This window comes from Leptonotus elevatus, chromosome 6 (genome assembly GCF_054856555.1).
Source record: "Leptonotus elevatus isolate MCC_2025b chromosome 6, RoL_Lele_1.0, whole genome shotgun sequence".
In the NCBI taxonomy this organism is placed as follows: Eukaryota; Metazoa; Chordata; class Actinopteri; order Syngnathiformes; family Syngnathidae; genus Leptonotus; species Leptonotus elevatus.
The window spans coordinates 27119270-27139216 of NC_141244.1; the positions used below are offsets into that span (position 1 = coordinate 27119270).

Consider the following 19947-nt stretch of genomic DNA (forward strand, 5'->3'; position numbering starts at 1 on the left):
TCTCTCTCTCTCTCTCTCTCTCTCTCTCTCTCTCTCTCTCTCTCTCTCTCTCTCTCTCTCTCTCTCTCTCTCTCTCTCTCTCTCTCTCTCTCTCTCTCTCTCTCTCTCTCTCTCTCTCTCTCTCTCTCTCTCTCTCTCTCTCTCTCTCTCTCTTCTAGAAAGTTCTTTTTCTTGAGTGAACGAAGGATGATGCAATCTAATGCGCGATGCGTTGACAGCAGATGGGAAAAAACAGAATCAATCGTAAAACATCACGTTAAATAAAAAATAAAAATACAAAAAAATAATAGTCATGTCAAACCCTCGGTTACACCAAGTACGTGTAACCACAAATACATAAGGCTTCTTTTTTTTTTTTTAATCTTACATCGAGTAAGTCCTTCTTGGCAGTAGTTAGTGCTTTACTACAAAAAGAAAGAAATGTCTTTGTTCACAATTGTTGGCAAATGTATTCAATGATTTTTGTATCCATCAATGATGTTTTGGTCCTTGAAGCTGAATGTTGAGTCGCATACCTTTAGGGCGGCCATCTTGTGTGTGAAGACGTTAAATTACATAAAGCAACAACCACAACAGACGCCACACATTGTTCATACTCAGCGTGAGCACAGAGTGCATGAACAACAATGGTGCACACACTGTACTGTACAAACACACACCTTCATCATCATCATCATCATCATCATCAGCGCCAATTAGCGCAGCTGTGACCTCACACGTCCGGGTCAGCGCTTCGCAGCAGAATGGAACAAAAAAGAAAAGTTGTCCCGGAATCTGCGCTCCCAATTAGCGAGGGCGCTGAGCGGCGCGGCGCACAATAGCGCAGGTGAGAAGTTGGACGGGTCCGGGCGTCGCGCTTGGGACCAGCACAATAAGAGGACAACGCATGGCCTGTGAGCCGCTTACACTTGACGTGTCAAGCGGCTCGCAGGCAATGCGACGTGGGACACTCGCCGCCTTTCAGGGCCTTCCAACGTGACGTAACAGCCGGCATTTATTCTTTATTTTTGCACATGCCATATTCATTCATTCATTCATTCATTTATCTTCAGGGGCCACGGGACCAATCTGTCAGTGAATCCCGAGTAGAACATTATTTTTGACGAATGACAAATATGTCTTTGTTCATCCGTCCAGTGACGTATCGTGACAGGCAGAACAATTAGACGGACTTCCACTAGATGGCAGTAGTGCCAATAGAGCTTCCCAACAAACGTCTTCATTTAAACCGAACCCAACCCACTAAAACCAACCCAAAACAAAAACGGGTTTGTCAGTTTTGTTTAACCTGACAGCAGTAAATTGGATTCGAGTAGATCTGAATGAAAATGAAAAATGAATGTAAGCGAAACTGCCGAAGTGCAAAAAAACAAACAAGAAAACCAAACAGTTATCTTCGTTTTAAAAGTGCCTGAGAAATCCCAACCTAACCCCTTAACCCAAATCTTATTTCAAGCTCTAAACTCGGGGGGGGGAAAAAACAACCTTCGACCTCACCCCGAAGGTAACTCAAGCTCTAACTCTCGAACCCTAACCCCAATCTTGCCATAACCCATCAACTCTTGCCCTGTACTCATTTTTTGTGACATTCTGTCACTGACGTTTGACGTTGAAAGATGCGCGCGTGTTAGCTTCTCATGCTAGCGAAGATTCTTCTTCATGTTCCCATCTGAAGGTTAATAATTGATCCCATGTGGCGCACGTTGCACGTTGAGGCGGCCACATTGATCGTTGGGGTCAAATAGCATCACGGGATCTGCCCCGCCCCCCCTCGGGCCGCCTTCCGATCAAACTGCAGCAATTACGCGGTTCTATTTGCGCGATGGCGGGCCGCGAGCGATCTAATGACATCCATTCTGCTGGCAAGATGGCCGTTCATGTCATTTAGCAACTTGATCAAGTGCAACAAATAATCACATTGTTGACAGGTAGTCTATGATGCCACAAACTGCTGCCAAAGCCATGTCTAAAATAGGAAAGTAGTACCATTCGATGAACTCCCCTTTTTCTCGTAGGGATTACGTTCCAGACACTCGCAATGGCTGAAAATCCACAATAATGGAGAAAACCAGATGAAAACTTGTATTACGCAAGATGTATTCTTAAGAGCAACTCGACGTTTGCTCGGCAACATTCGTCCAAATTGCGGCAAGACCGGCATGCCATCCTGTCAAACGGCAGAAAACCAAATCCTGCAAAAAACCAAGCTGCCTCCGCAGTCCGCATCGCTTGCGTCGAGCTTTTTATTCAGCACGCCTGCTTTGAAACGAGCCGACAAACAATACAGTTGGAACAACAATAATATGTCGTCCTCATCTTGTTTCTCAAACATCCGATAGCTTAATGCTAATCTAGCGCAGACAGGCTAATGGAAATGAGTTGAACTGTTACAATTGACTGTTCCCTCATTTTTCACCAGCTGAATTTCTCATTCATTTGATTTTATATAAGCTTAAAAATACTTCTGTCATTTAATGGTTTGCTAGTTGTTTGGCGAGCGAAACAACATGTCACACGAAAAAAAATCAAAAAGATAAAAAAAATATATATATCAAACTATACATTATGGGATGTTTGTTTTTTTGTTTTTTCCCGTGGATGTGGTGTAAGTTGTGATGATTGTTATTTGCTGGCCCGTTACGACACTTTGCTGCCAACGCAAAACGCTCAATAAAGCCCGGGGGCCGTGTGAACATGACTTAGTGGGTCAAACTCAGCCTGCGGACAACGCGGATGCATTAGTGCGAGTGTGTGCGTGTGCGCGTGCGCGCGTTGGTGTGTGTGTGTGTGCAGAAGCGGAAGGCACTAAAAATAAACCATCTGAAATATTTAACTTAGTGACCCAGAAAGGCGTCCCAGCGTAATCGTATGTTTGCACAAGCCGAGCGCGACAGCCATGATCTGATGAAGCCGCCGCCGCCGCCGCCATCATCGTCATCATCGTCATCGTCGTCGTCGTCTTGCCAACAAAATCTACCAGCAAAGCAAACATCCGTTTGCACTCAACAAAATACAAACTAAATCATCGCAATGTGCTCTGAAGTGTTATCTTAGTCCAGAGGTGTCCAAACTATGGCCCGGGAGCCATTTGTGGCCCCCCATCCCAACCTTCAGTGGCCCGCCGCATAAACATGACGTCTGCTACAAATACATTTCTTTTATACACGGCTTTTCGAAATATGCAAATGACCTATTTACTATTAAATGAAGAAACATTTCTCTTCATAAGACGGTGGTGAATGATTGTAATTACTTTTTTTTCAAACTCGCTCCTTAAAATGATTGCATGAAATTAATAACAAGTTTCTATTCTACTAATTTGTCATTCCTGATTGCAAAACGGCCACGAGAGGACGACCGGTACTGTGAATACCGACACCGGGAAATAATAGCAGGTACCGGCCCGATACCTGCGATTGGTATTTGTCCATCCCTCACTATTAGGTAGCCTAAATCTTTCTTCATAATCATTAATAAAATGTTTTTTTTCTTTTGATGGTGTTTACATTTCCAACGTTTGCAATGTTAATGTTTGAAAGTGAAACTGTAGAAATAAATGATATCGTCAGAAGCTGTCAACACTTTTTTTCATGTTCTCAGTCAATTGAGTCCATTTTGGCGTCGTGCTGCATTCGAGGAAGGTGTGAACTCGGGTTTCCTGACTTCCGACCAGGAAGCGCCCCCCCCTTTGAATTTGGAGGTCCGAGTGGCAAAGTCCGACATCGGCGAGTGGCTTCAATTGGACGTCAATCGTCGATGGCGAAACATATTTATCTCTTTGTTTACGATGACTTGAATTGAGTTATTCAAAGTAACCCAAACGTGATTTTGACTGACTGCGATCACCAGAACAACAAACAATTCATGCGAACGGTTTACATTGGCCTCAAACGCTTTGATGTCGGAAGTGGGAGAATTCAAATGCGATCAGTTGGACTTCCCGGCTTCCTCGAACGCAGCCTCAAAGTCCGCCGATACTTTCCCGCTTTTGAACGAGCCTTCTTCCAAAGTTCATTTGGAGTTCTGCGTTGATTTACTTGAGGACAAGTAAGAAGGCCTTTTGGCAAACGGGCTGCGCGCCGTCCAAAGCTAATATGCTAACGAGCGTGGAGTCGGGCGGTCCCAAGTGGTCCCAAAAGCAACAGCGGCGCTTCCAGCGTCAACAGGCGGCCATCCGTCATCCTATGAAACATTCATTTCTTACAACCGCCATCATCCTCACGCCGCCGACAAGGGAATGGGATCGGCCGGCGAACCCGCCGTTCCGCTCCGATCTCATTTGGCGCCCCGTGACTGAGCCCCCCCCCCCCCCCCCGACAGACCGACACCCCTCGCTGCTGTGGAAATTGCTGTGCAGAAAAAATGTACATTATAAATCCCTAAAGAGGTCCGGACTGCAATGTATGGCAATCGCATCAATATTCATGCGGGACAAAGTTCCCGCCAAGCCGCCTGGCTGGCCCGCCATCAATATTGATGCGTTCCTGAACCCCGAACGCTGCACGGCATCTGCTGCGGGGGGTTCACGCCCACTTTGCCTTGCTGAATTAGGACGTCGACGCTTAGCACGACAGGACAGGACAGGACAGGACAGGACAGGACAGGACAGGACAGGACAGGACAGGACAGGACAGAGGAAATTCACATTTGGAGTTGATCTTCACACCAGAAGAACAAACAAACAAAAACCCCGAAAGCTTTCAAGCTTCAAATCTCACTTTCAACTTAGATTTATTTATTATTTCTTTATCATGTTATGAGGACAAAACAAGCTTTTAAGCCGGAGTTCGGGTTTCAATGTAGAGCTTCAAACTTTCTGTCTCGATTTCAGCTTGTCCTGCCCATTAAAGGCAAAAAAAGTACAACAATAAATTAATTTAAAAAAACCAATACTTAAAAACCAAATAGGACTAGTAGGATTAGGTTTTCAAATTAGGGTCTCAAACCAAAATATTTCAAATGATGGTTTTCAAACATGTTTAGGCTTTCAAACTGTCAGGTTTCAACATAAGGTTTCAAATTATGGTTAGCATTTCAAATCGGGACTTCAAATGAAGTTCCAGCTTTTAAAACCGGCTCGAACAAGCACTGCGGTTTTAAGGTCGGCTTTTAAGGTCGGGGTTGGGGTTTCAAATTGAATTTCTAATGAGGGTTTCAAACACTCATCGTGTGTGTGTGCGCGCGCGCACGTGTGTCGAACCCCAAGCGACTTGCAGCTTTTCCTTTGCCAGCTGTCACCCGTGACCCCTCAACCTCCATTTTGGAGGCGTGCATTACATATTTGCACCCCCCCCCCCCTCCCCCATAAAGCATATGAATACAAAAAACACATGTGGCCCGAGAGCAGGCAGGGGGGGCGAACTCGGTCCTCTGGGGCCGGAGTCCAGCATGTTTTCGAGGTTTCCCACGTTCAACACAGCTGATTGATATTTAAGCTCATCAGCAAACGCTGCAGCAGCCTGACAATTATCCTGATCATTGAATCAGGTGCGTTGGAGAAGAAAAACCTCGAAAACCTGCAGGACCCGAAAACCTGCAGGACCCCGTCGTCCACACGAAAACCCGTTTCAATGAAGTTTCTTACCGTTTCGGCCGTCGGTCCGCACGATGGCGCACTTTTGAAACTCCTCCAGTGATGACGTCACGGTCGCAGCCTGATGACGTGGGCGCCAATTCTCGTCCCGTCAGTCTGTCAACAACAATGGCGGCTCGTCGTGGTTTTGCTCGGCCTCCTTAGCTTGCTTCTGCTATTTTGCTTCTTTATTCGAACGTTCAACAAGCGGTGTTTACTTGAATCAGCCGCCATTGTCACTTCTCTCTCCTGTGTTTGTCTTCCTGGCTCTTTCTTCTTCTACGCTTTCCGTTAACTCCCTGTGGCTGCGCTGCAGCGCCACTCCAGTCTTGGCATACACATTACAGCCGTGAAACGTCCTCAGCGTCTTCTTTTGGACACACGCAAGTCTTGAAACGCTGCGTGGACGAGATTTGTTTGAGGAACCGAGCCGGCTTTGCTTCCGTCGGGCCCTCAAAGACTGGACTTTGACTGTTTTAGATGCTTCCATACTCCAACACACCTGATTCCTATACTCAGCTCATCAGTAAGTTCTGCCGAAGCCTGAAAAGGATCCTGATATTTACAATCAGGTGTTTGAATGATATATTAATTAGAGAGATAGAAATAGTCTTCATGATAATCCTTTGGATCCCTTTTTTAAAACCCAAAACGTTTTTTTGAAACCCTAAACTTTCAAAGGCCACTTTGCAATCTTTGGGAATGAGCGACAACGAGGCACATTCAGTGTGAGCAACCAAATTTTATTTGAATCCTTTCCAACGTTTGCGTGACGCGACGGAGCAGCACAACCCACGACAACGGTGGCCCCGCCTCTCCGATGGGAGGCGGGGCCAACTTGAAAGGAGCGCGACGCCGTCTGACGTCACGGTGACAAACCGGGCCGGGTTTTTGCCAGATGAGCGCAACATTTCTCCACATTTTTTAAATCCCTGTTATAACAGGTAACGACAGATTATGGCACAGTCATAAGATAAATGTGACAAAGTCTTTTTTGTTCTAAGGCAAGTTCAGCTCGTTGCAGAAAACACCCCCACAATAAACAACCCCCCCCCCCTCAAAATAAAAAGTACAGGTTGAATGGTGGCATAGAAAAAGGATGGATTTGGAGAAGGCATGAGCGGGGAAGTGCTGCGCTTGACGAGTCAACTTTTTGGGGGACGGGCTTCGAGTTGCACTGAATACTTGGCGAGAGAAGTGGGGTACATGCTGGACTGGTCGCCGGCCAATCATATGTTATTGGAATGTGAACCCAAAATGTGAAAGTTGTGAGGCAGATGTCCTATCCACTAGGCCACCGTGCTCCACAAAAACGTTTCTATTTTTTCCTCTCCTGGTTTTAGATTCGTACCCACTTGTGAGCAGGCTTTCAAAAACCCATAATACTGTCACCAGTGATGACGTCTAAGCAGGGCTGCTTGCACGGCTGTAGTTAATTGCATCCAATTATGATTTTGTTGTTGTCCTTCTCTGCCAGAAGTTACGCGGGAGGGCGCAAGATGGCAGAAACGGCAAACGCATTGTCCGAAAAGAAAAACAAAGGAAATGGGATGCCGGTGGGTACTAGTTAACCCCAAGGACAACATGAGTAGTCCTCAGGTCTGCTGGCTAAACCAATTCAGGGTTTCCCCCAGTGCTTTAGAGGCCTTTTCTTAGCGTCACTCCCCCCTCCCACCATTGAGGGAAATATTTTTCCACACAGTTCTTCACTTGTAAAATATTGTGCACTCAAAATAGTATTCCAAAAATGCAATTGTCATTGACTCAAACATTTGAATCAAGGCCGTTTTCATACGGTGATAATATGGATACTTGCGAACCTGAGCTTGACCCACCTCAGCAGCAGAACCCCGCCAATGCGGCGGGTGCGTAGGAACGGACGCCACACCGGACACGAGCGTCACGTTTGTCTTCGTATAAACAACGCACAATCGAAGGTTTGCGAAAAGGTCCCAAAAAACCAGAAAGACGTTTTTGCCGTTTGTCCTTTTTCCTGTCATGGCGTGCGTGCGTGCGTGCGTGCGTGCGTGCGTGCGTGCGTCCAGTGTTTGTTTGTTTGTGTGCTTGTTTGTGTCCGGCCAGCCCCGGTCAGGGCCCGCCGTCGTTGTAGTGCAGCGAGACGGGCCTCTCGCGCTGCACGGCGGCGGGCACGTAGGGCCAGTTGTAGCCGGAGCCCGACAGCAGCATGTCGCGCAGCAGCGTCTCGATGGGCGTCTTCCCCACCAGCCGCACGAAGAAGAGCTGCTCGATGACGGGCGACGACACGATGCGCAGCGACGGCAGCCGCAGCAGCAGCCGGCCGAAGCGGTTGGGCTGGCTCGGGTACTGGTTGCGCACGTACTCCTCCAGGGCGCACTGCGACTTCTCCTGGATGCTCTCCACGTGGCCGGCGTCCGACAGGCCCATCGCGTCTAAACAACAACGGGACACCGACGTTAGCTCGCGCGCTCACAACACTGAAGAAGACGAAAAAAAGACACGAGGCACAAATTTGAAGAACATTTTTCAAGGAGAATTTTGAGTCCATTCCTTGTACCTGCAAGAGATCGGCCTTTTTGATCTCATTTTGGACACACCTGCAATGCAGTATGGTGGCAAACAACCAGAGTGGCATGGCTCAGGTGGTAGAGTGGCTGTCTCCAAAGCTCAAGGTCATGAGTGAGTTTGTTCCTCAATGCTTGAATAACTTTAAAAATAAATAAACTGGTCAAATGTGCTCAAAACTCTCCCTGTAAAAATGTACTTTGAACTTTGAACCTTTGCGTCATGAGCCAGCGATCGATTGATTCTCACAATCAGCGTGAATTTGAGTCATTGTTCATCATGACAGTCAAAATGCAGAAAAAAAAAAAAAAGCAACATTTGGAATTGTGAAGAATTGCGAGGTTTTTGTGTCATTGCGCAATTTCGATATGATTGGAATGAATGGGCAATCGATCATAGTATGCAAAATGGAAACTGGGAAAAATATTGAGGAAAAAAATCCATGAAAATGCGAATGCCTAATTTGGGCTGAAAATGACTAAACGTCATCCTGCTTTTTCTGCCTACAGAAAGCAACGGTTGACAATACACATCTTTGGGCCTGATTATTGATGGAGATCACTGGCATTTTTTGTTTGTTTGTTTGTTTTTAAAGCCACAAATTCCTCAAAAAATGATGATAAAAAAAATGGAGGAAATTATTCCATTAAAAATTAAGAGAGAAAAAGAAAATAACACAAATCTGCAGGGGTCAAGTGTAGTTTTTAAGTTGTAATATTATCAATCACCACTAGATGGCAGACATGGCGCCGTGAGTTGATTTTTGCGGGGAAAAATGCACAAAAGGAATTCTTGCACTTAATGTTCTCTTTTGTGCTGCCTTTGAATGCTACTTTTCACGCAAAGAAAAACAAAATCAAAGTATGTGGTTAAATGTATTGTCAAATATGAAATATTCAAAGTATCATTTTTGTCATCCATGTGGTTGTGAAATGTTTGGCCCCCACGTGTAATACTGACGAAATGCCCGAGGGCCGCCAGTTGCCCCTCCCTGGCTTTTCATGTTCGTGCGCATCCGGGTTTGTGTGAAGGTTAGCGCGTAGCGGTTGCGGGTTCTACTACATTCCTAATTGCGCTGCGGCCTCCACATGTGACTTGCAGCTCCCATCCGACCCCCCCCCCCCCCGTGCACCGCGCAGCTGAGCGAGACCGGGGTGGGGGTTAGGTTGCGCGCTACACTTTTCACACCCTCCGTGTCGGGGGGGAAAGCACGAGAGATTTGGCGCCGCGTGAAGTCCAAACATAGCCGCTTTTTTTTTTGGGTTGCCCGTGACCCCCGCATGAACTCTCGTGTTTCTTCCATCGCTTCGTTTTAACCTGTCAGCTTGCATCGGGGCTCCTTTTCGTCACAGCGGGCTTTGATGTAACCCCCCCCCAAAATATCGCGTGTCAAGCTGTGTGAATCGCTGCTTGACTTCGCCGCCGCCGCTCAGAGGACAGCTGGACTGATTTTTGGGGCCGTTCTGTGCGTGTGTGTCGGACGGCCGCGTTCGTGACAAAGCGGCGGAGATTAGTCAAGCTGTCCTCCGCCGGCCAAATAAGCCGCTTCGCTCTGCGGCCACTCGCGCTTTTCCGAGGCGGCCTTTCACCAAAATGGCGGCAGGAATTCCCATCACAGCAACACCTCAAATCTTCAGTCTCTTTTTTTTTTTTTTTTGCTGGCTGTCAACTGTTATTCAGTGAAAACTCACCCATTTGTTGTTTTGGGACGAAAGCCGTGATTACCAGAAATTATGTTGAAATAAGGGGAGGAGCTTCATTTCCTTTGGGGGTTTGTTTTCAGAAAAGGCGATCATCGTAATCAAGCAGCAGATTTCCTTGTTGCTGATAAACGGACAAAATCAAATGACAACCTCGTATCGTTCAACTCACTTGCTCCCAAAAACGTATTTATTTTAAGAAAGCTTAAATTGCAGCCTCTGTAATGATAGTTATTATAAAAGCGGTCAACAGGTGGCAGCAGAGTATAAGAGATCAGCCAGGGCCATGTTGCAAAAAAGCTCATTTACCCACAGTTCAAAGCAGATTTGTGAATAATGATAAAACTTGACTATATTTCAAGCATTTAAAAATTATTTTCTGCTTTTGAACACCTGTGGATAATCTCAAGTCTTCAATCCGCCTCACAGAGAAGCACGACTGGTCGTTAGCCAATGAGAGGAGGCGTTTCATTGTGTGTGTGTGTGTGTGTGTGTGTGTGTGTGTGTGTGTGTGTGTCACATGGTGAGCTGAGGGCTACGGGGGGTTAGCATGTAGGTCACGGGCGCGCTGTGGCCAATCCCACGCTATACATAATTTAACTTGCGAGATGAGGAGGGGCTGACTCAATAATAGATGCGATCACGGAGGAAGCAAAAGATCCACATTGGGGGGGGGGGGGCGAGAGGGGGCGGGGGTCTGTTCTGTTAACTTGTTCACATCATGATCTCCCAGCGAGGTGTCTGGGTTGTGACAGCACGTTGGAGGCAACGCCGGCAACGTGACGGACGCGATCAGCATCAAAAGCGCCGCACAACAAACGCAAACTCCAGAAATGTTTTTGCTGTTTTGTTCGTAGCTTGTTACGCAAAATCAAGTCACGGGAAAGCGATATGAAAAAGAACAAACGTGCCAAGAGCGCTCAAAAACAAACGCAACTCAAAGTCAACAGTGGATTCATAATCAAGTTATATATTATACATTTAATGTTAATGAATCATTGTATGAGAGTTGGAATTGCAATCAAGAACTCATTTCGTGCTTTCAACATTTTAATCAATGAAGCAGAACTTTTTTTTTGCTTCGAGCTTTTCTTTCTTGATTCAATTCATCTGAAGCATTTCCTACCTTGTGCGTAAAATCCTGCCAAATAAGCCACCAAAGGAAAGTCATTGAATTGAAGCTCAACGACATCATTTGGCAGAATTCTGATATCAAGTTTGAATTATTGATTGGTTTGCGTGCTCCCTTTAATTTGACGTCCGATCGATGCAGAAACTCAGCTAAGTGCGCGATCGTGCGATGTTTCGTCGCAGTGTCCGACCGCGCCACGTCGAGACCGAAAGACGTTTTTTTAGAGCGGCTTCCTCCCGATTGCCAACTTTGACGATGAAGCCGAAGCGCAAAAAAAAGCAAAGCGAGCGAGCGGACGGCGAGCGGACGGCGAGCGGGCGGCGAGCGGACGGCGAGCGGACGGCGAGCGGACGGCGAGCGGACGGCGAGCGGACGGCGAGCGGGCGGCGAGCGGGCGGCGAGCGGACGGCGAGCGGACGGCGAGCGGACGGCGAGCGGGCGGGCGGGCGCAACGATGCCGGCGCTCACCGGACGTGAAGAGCACGATGGACTTGAGGCAGGAGTACTCGGCCGTGTCCACCTGCAGCACTTTGAGCTTCTCCACCTGCTCCTGGAAGACGCGGATGTGGTCCATGAAGGCCACCACGCGCTCGGCCGACATGGGCGAGGCGTGCAGGCCGGCCGCCGCCAGCAGGGGCGCCACGTGCAGCGGCATGGAGCACTGCGCCGCGTTCAGCACAAACAGCTCGCTCCACGACATGCGCAGCAGCGCCACCTACACACAGGAAACGTCATTACAGTCACAGACATAACATACTGTGGTTTTTTTTTTGGGGGGGGGGCGTTTTTTAAATATGCATATTACATGCTGTACATATTATGTATTTGATCAATAAAGGTAAATGAATTTGAATTTGCTTTTGTCAATCAATTACTTTTCTGAATGAGAACAAGTGGCAGTAATTCAAATGACAAAATATGTTCTACAGAAAACAAATACTTTGAAGTCATATTTTCACCTTGAATGTCTTTTGCGTTATGTTTCCCAAATGAAGTGTCATGATTTGCAACATGTTTTCCGAGGATGCTCGTGACATATTTTTTTGGCTTTTAAGAATGAATGCCAGTGAGGAGAAGCTGACCACGTTGTTGCAATGCACCAGAGGGATCTGTGATGAGGCAGACATTTTGCATTTGCGCAACGTGAGACAGCAAAATAAAAGGGGGTCATTTCTGAGATTTGTCAAAATGTCCGAACTTTTCTTTTTTGCCGTAAAAAGCCAAGATTGTAACGAATTTTGGATCAATAATGCAACGTGATGACATCTTCAGCGTTTGAAGGCGCACTTTTGTCTTTGCCGTTTTTTGGACAAGTGTTGTGGCGTATTGTATTTCTTTAGACTCCGACGAGCATTCAAAGCAGGCAGATTTGATCCCATTTTCAAATTGGAGGAAATTGGATCCCACTCGGATTGCGTCGCTTCCCACCGCAAAGTTCGATTGCCAAGAAAATATTCATCACGATTCATTTGGTCATAATTGAAATCACGATTAGGACCATCATTTGTTTTTGGGTACAAAACATTTTAACATGTAAAAAATATGAAAACAATTACAATTATGAAAGTTTCTTTTGGACCAGACCAGATTCATTCAATTAGTTATTTTGAAATAAAATAAAAGGTCTAAATGTCTACATTCAAACAACTCAAGATTAGTTTTAACAATCTTGTATTTTTGTTCACGATTATGATAATGTTGTAAAATGTGGAGTGCAATAATTGAAATTGAATTTCAATTGATTGCACAACGCGACTGCAAAACACGACACATGTTGACGTGACGCGGCGTGATTTGGAACGACTGCGTTAACCACAACAACAAAATTCCGATCCATTAGAATCGGCCATCTTTGTTGTTTACATTTGCCTGAAACGCTTTGAGGGCGGAGCTTCAAGCCCTCCTGGAATGCAACATAAGGCCGCCATCTTGATTTGTGACGCAAGGTCGGAATTGTCACCAGGCGAAGGCGTGTCGGCGAGCGGCGTCCGCACCTGATCCATGAGCTGCAGGTCGGGGAAGAAGGGGATGTTCTTGGCCCACTCCACGGCGCTGAAGAGCAGACGGGCGGCCAGCTCGCAGATGTTCTCGATGCCCATCAGGTTGTTGCTCTGCATGCACTGCGCGCCGTAGCGCGAGGTGGGGTAGGGTTCGGCGCGCAGCAGTAGCGAGATGAAGCCCGACAGGTACGGCTGGCCGTTGTACGGGTCGGCGCCGTTGCTCAGGTACTGGCCCGGGCTGCTCTGAGAGTTGGACGTGCGTCCTCGTTGGACGGCTGGCGAGACACAAAAACACGCGCTGGTCAGATTTCAGCAACAACAAAAACAAAAGATTGCATTTTCATGTTATTTGCAATAACGGCTCGAAAATCAACTTCTGTGAAATGTTTGGATCAATAAATGTTTTTATTGATCGCGATGGGTGGCGCTGTTGTACTGGAAGTTGTTGCTCATGTCGCGGACACTTTCGTGCCAAAAGAGACGACTTTTTGGACACGACGACAAGTCGCCGGCTGAACTGCTCGTATGGCGCTCGACGGTACGTTTCTCGAAACTGAGAGTGTTCTTGACAAAGCACGCGGCGGAAGTTCTGCGACCGCCGCCACTAATGAAGGCGTCGATCTCCTTGAGCGACCATTCGCACAAAGTGGAACGTGAGCTGCTCGGAAATTCAACATCAACAAATTCTCAAATTTGGTGGAAGTTTCAGCGAGCGCTTGAAATTTGGCCAACTTCAGGTTGATGTCAAGTTGCACTGAAATTGGTCATGTGACGCGTCCTCGCCATCGGAAGCGTCTGCCGACTCCAGCTTTCGTTGATGCCGGGTTCCAGTTTGGCTTGCGGGTTCCACTTGCCCTGGCTTTGCGCCAACGCCTGCTCGAGAAGTTCGGAGGAGTCGCCGGACGGCGTCGATTGCAGCATGCGTTGCAACAGCGCCACGGTCAAATTGGCACTTAACTGCAGCCGGGGACAGACATTTTGGACGGATTGGTGTCAAACGTTGACGGGCTCGCGTCCGTCGTGGAGAACGAGAATATTTAAGGCCGTTTTCATTTTTACTCGCCTGCCAACAACCCCTGGCAAATGTTTGCACCCCCGCGGGCGAGCGTTCACGTTGATGCCGATGATGGCGAGTGTTTGGAACGCACCTGTTCACTGCTCTCGTGTTACACAAATGCACGCACGGGGGGACGTTGCGGGGGGACGTCGGTGGGTAAGCGCAGCTGCGCAAAGTGAGGGCAATGCGACGATGCTTTTAAACTTCTTGGAAGGAGAAATTTCCTCGCGGTGCCGCACCCGTGCCGGCCGGCCGCCGCCTTCCGCGAAGCCAAGGGCACCTGCGGTCCAAACGAGGACACGGCGCCCGGCGTGTTAAGGCGCCACTTTCAAGAACCCCGTGGAACTCTGGGACCTTGAATTCGCAACTTGAAAGTCATCACAACGCGAGCCTTGCTTGCAGGATCATCAACAACACGGGTGGCCTCAAAATGTCCTCAACTCCGCCATCCTGTCAGGTGACAACATTTTGATTGATTGATTGATTGCCGGACACGCCAGGACCCGACTCCCCCCCCCTTTAGCTTTGTGTTCCAAAGAGTGTGCAGTGCTGATAAAAGACGCTAAAGTGATCCAGAGATTAAAAAATACAAAATAAAGTTATTCCTGAGCTTTCTATAAAGGAAATCATGTCAAAGGACAATAAAAAATAAAAAATAAAAAATAAAAACTTTTAAAGCAATTCTATGTTTCCATCTTGATGCCAGCCTGACTTGGAATCAAATCTTTTTTGACCCGATTGTCGACTGTTGTCAGGAACGCACTCAAGTTGAGTTTTGACAATTAAAAATCCATTTTAAGCTCCTCCATGTAATTCTGTAGCATCATAGCAAGTTGAAAGTCACATGACCAGAACTGATTGGGAAAGGGGAGCAGCCAGGAAACCTTTTAACCTTTTAACATTTCTCTTCGGAGTCGTAAGAAATGGGAAGTCCTTACAGAAATAACAAAACAATTCCTGACTTTCTGGTCAAAGGGCAATAAAATTGCTTTTAAAGAAACTCTATGTAATCATTTGACACCGCAACAACAATAAAGGGATGTTGATGTTACCCAGTTTAGTTTGACAAGCCCTAATTTCCACTTTTGTGTTATTTTGGTGGAGCAGCCAGAACACCCGTTAGCATCTATGCTAAAGCTACCGCTACGACAGCGATGCGCGCGTAAAACCATTCGTGTCTGAAGAGCAATCACAACAATTTACTTAGGACTGATTTCGGGACGTGTTGTAAACAGCTGTTGTCACTTCACACACATGCAAAAAAAAAAGCAAATTAGATTCTGCGACCAGTCGCGCGGCTCACAATTGAGCGTAACGAATGGTCTCCGACGGATGAGTGGTTAATCGTGCGGATTGAGACGAATCCACTCAAATGCTGAAAATCGTCATTTTTGAGAGGGCTTGAACGACTTCATCATCGGCGCACAACAGACAAACGTTTGTCCTTTCCAGCGGTGAGTTCATGGAACCACCTGCCTGCTTCGTACCCGACCAACAGATTAAGACATCAGTATTGAAAAAAAAAAAACATATTCTGCTTTTATGTGTTGCTGCTCCACGTATGTTGAAGTAGTTACTTGAAGGTTTAGAATGACGTTACTAACTCTTTATGCTAACTTCCGTTAGCCTGGATGTTGCATTGTATGTTAGCATTAAGCTAATGGACCCAGAAGAGGAAATAAAAAGAAATATATTTTTAAAAAATGTACTCAATTCACAGAGTGTCAGTTTGGCAAAAAATAAATTGGGTTCACCAACTTCACCGCAGCACTTATTTTGTCCAATTTTTGTTGAAGCTTTACGGAGGTGTGCGCCGTTATGAGCTGACCAAAACGAGCCTCCCGCTACGATCGCGGCTCGCAAAAACAAAAAAACGAGGGCACGTTGCAGGAGGTGGCGCGGGGACGCTTTCAGCTGCCGCTTTCAGCAAACGGCAGCTGGCAGAGAGCACCGTCGCACGCCGGCCTGCACCGCCCGGATTAGCTTGCGTGCCAGACCAGCTGGCGGAATTACGGCTGCTAAACGCAATGAAGGCATCGACGCTTGCGCCCGTTTGCCTCGCCGGACGTTTCACGAGCAGCTTCTTCGCTTCTTCTGCTTCCAAACTTTCGCTGCTCGCCGCAAAATAAACAAAACCTCACGTGAGAACACGATGGAACCATGTGACCGTCTTACTGCTGTTACGGTGACTTGCAGAATCCCAAATCTGAGAACTGGCGGAGCAGGCGAGACACAGCAGTCGCAGGTACGACTTGTGGAACGACACGCAAGAGATTCCGGCAGGAGGAAGTGATGCTTCTGAAAGTTACTCGAAAGGTCGAGCGCCGTCAAGCAATCGTGACGTATTTGTTGCCTGCTCCACAGCCAGCACACACTTTAGCATCAGCGCTAAAGCTACTGCTAAACAAACATATTGGAGTGATTCAGGCAGGAGACCTGAAGAAAAAAATAATTATAATCTCAAGGGCAGCTTTAAGGATTCTCGAAAAGTAGTAATCATTTAAAGCAACAATTTGACTTTATTTGACTTATGTTGACGTTCACCCGACTTTAGCATTTCTGTTGTTGTGCAAACCCTTAATTGCTTCATTTGCGACATCAGCCATGACGCCGCTTAGTGTTAGAGTCCAGCGCCCCCCCCCCCCCCCCCCCTACTTTGTCTTGAATGTTTATCAGCGTTTTTAGGGTTTAATTGGGATTTTTCCCTCCCAAAGCATTTCACTTGTGTCAACTGTACACAAATTTGGACAGTAAATAAACAAGTTTGCGCCATCTTTTTGGTGTTATCTTTTTTTTTTTTTTTTTTTTACTCACAGATCGATCATCAGCTCCAAATTCCGGATTGTGTAAAGCCTAATTGATGGCTCTACATTACTCATTTATTTCTATTAAATAAACAAACAAACAAACAAATCAAAATGTGGGTCAGAAATGACGATTATTAGTGCAACAATTTGACCTTAAATGAAGACGGGCCATGAACGCATCTCGCTCGGGTCATGTGACACGCTTTCAGTCGAGCTTTGTGGAACCCAAACAAGAAGAAGAAGAAGAAATAGTCAGGGTGAGTTTCGAGTCAGGAGGGGGCGCTGTGACACGCGCAGACAGACAGACAGACGAGAAAGCATCGCGTGCGCAACTTTTGGTTGTTTTGCTGTTGCCGGCAACTGTCAGCCTTTGCTGAGGCGCTTCCTGAATTAATTAGTAAAGCGAGTGGCTGACTGTGATTCACGCCACGCTCACACACACACACACACACGCGCTGCGAGACATTTGACGGGAAACACACAAAACGCGTGCAGCTATTTTTAAACGCGCTCCACCACAACACACTCGTCAGCTTGCAGGAGTGCTGCCTGCCTGCCTGCCGGTCGGCCTGCCTGCCGGTCGGCCTGACTGCCGGTCGGTCGGTCGGTCGGCCTGCCTGCCTGCCGGTCGGTCGGCCTGCCTGCCGGTCGGTCGGTCGGCCTGCCTGCCGGTCGGTCGGTCGGTCGGTCGGCCTGCCTGCCTGCCGGTCGGTCGGCCTGCCGGTCGGTCGGTCGGCCTGCCGGTCGGTCGGTCGGCCTGCCGGCCGGTCACGTCGTTTGAATTTCCCAAACAAACGTCAGCGCGCAAACCAGGAAGTGCAAACTGCAAACACTCAAGCATAAAAACATGCAGATTTCCGAGAAAAAAACACAAAGATGGTCACAAATTGCTTCAAATGTGAAGACTGACAATCGCAAACTTTGAAATGATTTTCATATCGTGGACTCCACTGTCAAGTTGAGTGGAGGGCTGAAACGATTAATCGTCCAACATGAAGCTGACGGCGTCCAGCAAAATAACTGCCCGAGTCGGGAATCACTGACTTTTTCCAGACTGATCACTACAGATCGATATTGATCAAATCAATGATATTAGCGTATTTTACAAAATGAATACAAACTTTCTGTCCATCTGTGACGACCGTCGAAAAAGTGTCGTTCAGCCGGCGTGGCTTGAGTACAAACGTTTTGTTTTTTGACGGCGAAGGGAAGATTTTTCCGGCTTCTCTAAACTTCCACGCACAAACCAGGAAGTTGAAGCTAAAAGTCACTCAAAGGGTGAATTTGAAAAAGGCCGCGCGGGGTCAAGTGTCGTGATTTGTCACAGGCTAAATGAGCGAGCTAACGATTGTTAGCGCCCCCCCCCCCCCCAATTTGGACTTTGGACCTGGCTGTGTCTGCAATGAATGTTTTAGTTTTGCCTGACCTACATTCGGCAGCGCTGTTGGCTCAATATGGGTCACGCACGGGAGGCGACGGGCGCGTATCCCGCTGCGCGCACGCCGCCGCTTCAATTTGGGGGCAAACGCAATCCCACATTGATCGTCCGCAATCATTCCTTTCATTTGTTGGATTTCCTCACATCTGAAGTGAGCGTCCAAACGGCTAAAGATGAACTTCCTTCTTCAAACCATGGAGGGGGAAAAAAAAAAGAGCAGAAAGACGAAGCTCAGCAGAAGCGAAAAAAAAAAGAAGAAGAAGAAAAACGCCCGAGGCTCAGAGCTCAATCTCGTCACATTTAAATGTCAAGTGTGACCAAATAAAACAAAGGCCAGCCTGCTGACTCGCGTTGCAGGCGAGGGACAACCCGGATGTGAAAAGCACACAACATGCTAACGTTAGCATGCCGGGGAACCGCACTCCATCCTTTCTGAGCTCTCCAGTTCAGTCATTCCCGCCTTCCTTCTCAGATTGCGGAATTTGCAGATATTTGACGCGTGACGATCACTTGACAAGAACGCAAATCTTGCAATAAAACTAACATTTCCAAACCGGTTTTTGTTTATTACTTTGGCTTCCCGTTTAGTCGCCATATTTGCCTCACACGTTTGATGTAATTAATTAGCACTTTCTGGTAACTCAAACTTTACGAGAGGCCAACACTACGAATCGTGATGTTCTGAAATGTTGACTTCCCGTTTAGTCATCTGCTTGTTTCCTCGTCTTACGTGCGCGACGTCATTATTTAGAACAACACAATAATATTACAATGAGGTCAACATTTCAAATCTTGACAGTAGTATTCTAAAATGTGTTTGTTTTCACTTTTTGGCTTCCCATCTGGTCGTCACGTCATCTTTTGGCGCCGCAGCTTAGCATATGATCAGAACAGCACAGTAACACAAATGCTACATTTTCCATCCTGACATTTTAAAATGTTTTGTTGTTACCTCCACACCCCATCTAGTCATCACACCATTTTTTTTTTATCTTGTGGTTTATATAATTAATTTGCAAGGCATATTATCTCAAATACCAAACAAAAAAAATACTATATTACTAGATTTCAAAGCCTATCATGAGTGTTTTTCGTTACTTTGGCTTCCCGTCGAGTTGTCGCGCCGATTTGTTTTGTTTCCGAGCCTGCTGTGATTAGCACAGCAACTCAGATGTTAGCATAAAAAGCAACGTTTTGAAGGAAGCCTGGCATTAACGATTTTGTTTGTTACTTTGGCTTCCCGTCTTGTCGTCGCGGCAACTTTTTGTTTCCTATCCTGGACACTTTTTTCCAGTTCTTGCCGGCAAATACAAAACATTGGAAGACAACAAGCGGCGGTTGCGCGAGGTTAAACGAGGACTGCCGCCCGCCATCCCGCCCGCCGCAGACACGCTGCTGCTCCCGAGTCTCCATGTCATCCAACGATATGAAGAGGTCAGACATGCCCCTCGGGGCATGTGGGAAGCAACCGGAATCTTCTCCATGCGAAGAGGTCATTAAACTTTTAGCGTGTCGACTGCAAATGTCAAGCCGATATCAAACCAAACACTCGCACACGCTAATTATTTAACAGACAAAATCCGTCGCACTTTGCAGCTGACAAATGGCGTCTTTATCCGGCCGGCTGCCTTGGGGGAGGTTCCGGTCAACACGCGGCTTGGCGGCTTTCCGAACCAACAACACATTCCTGGAAGATC

General features: G+C 47.1%; 1 protein-coding gene across 7 annotated transcripts in view; it reads right to left on the minus strand.

Annotated features, from left to right (window-relative positions):
* Positions 1-6294: 6294 nt before the first annotated feature.
* nr2f5 (nuclear receptor subfamily 2, group F, member 5) overlaps positions 6295-19947 on the minus strand; it is a 50830-nt gene continuing 37177 nt past the window's right edge. For all 7 annotated transcript variants that reach the window (XM_086077916.1, XM_086077913.1, XM_086077914.1 and 4 more), the window contains 3 exons: positions 12943-13223; positions 11417-11663; positions 6295-7983 (listed from right to left, as the gene is read on the minus strand). In XM_086077916.1, coding sequence (XP_085934042.1) covers positions 7661-7983; positions 11417-11663; positions 12943-13223 — 851 coding nt within the window. In that variant the 3' untranslated portion in view covers positions 6295-7660. The remainder of the gene's footprint in view (positions 7984-11416; positions 11664-12942; positions 13224-19947) is intronic.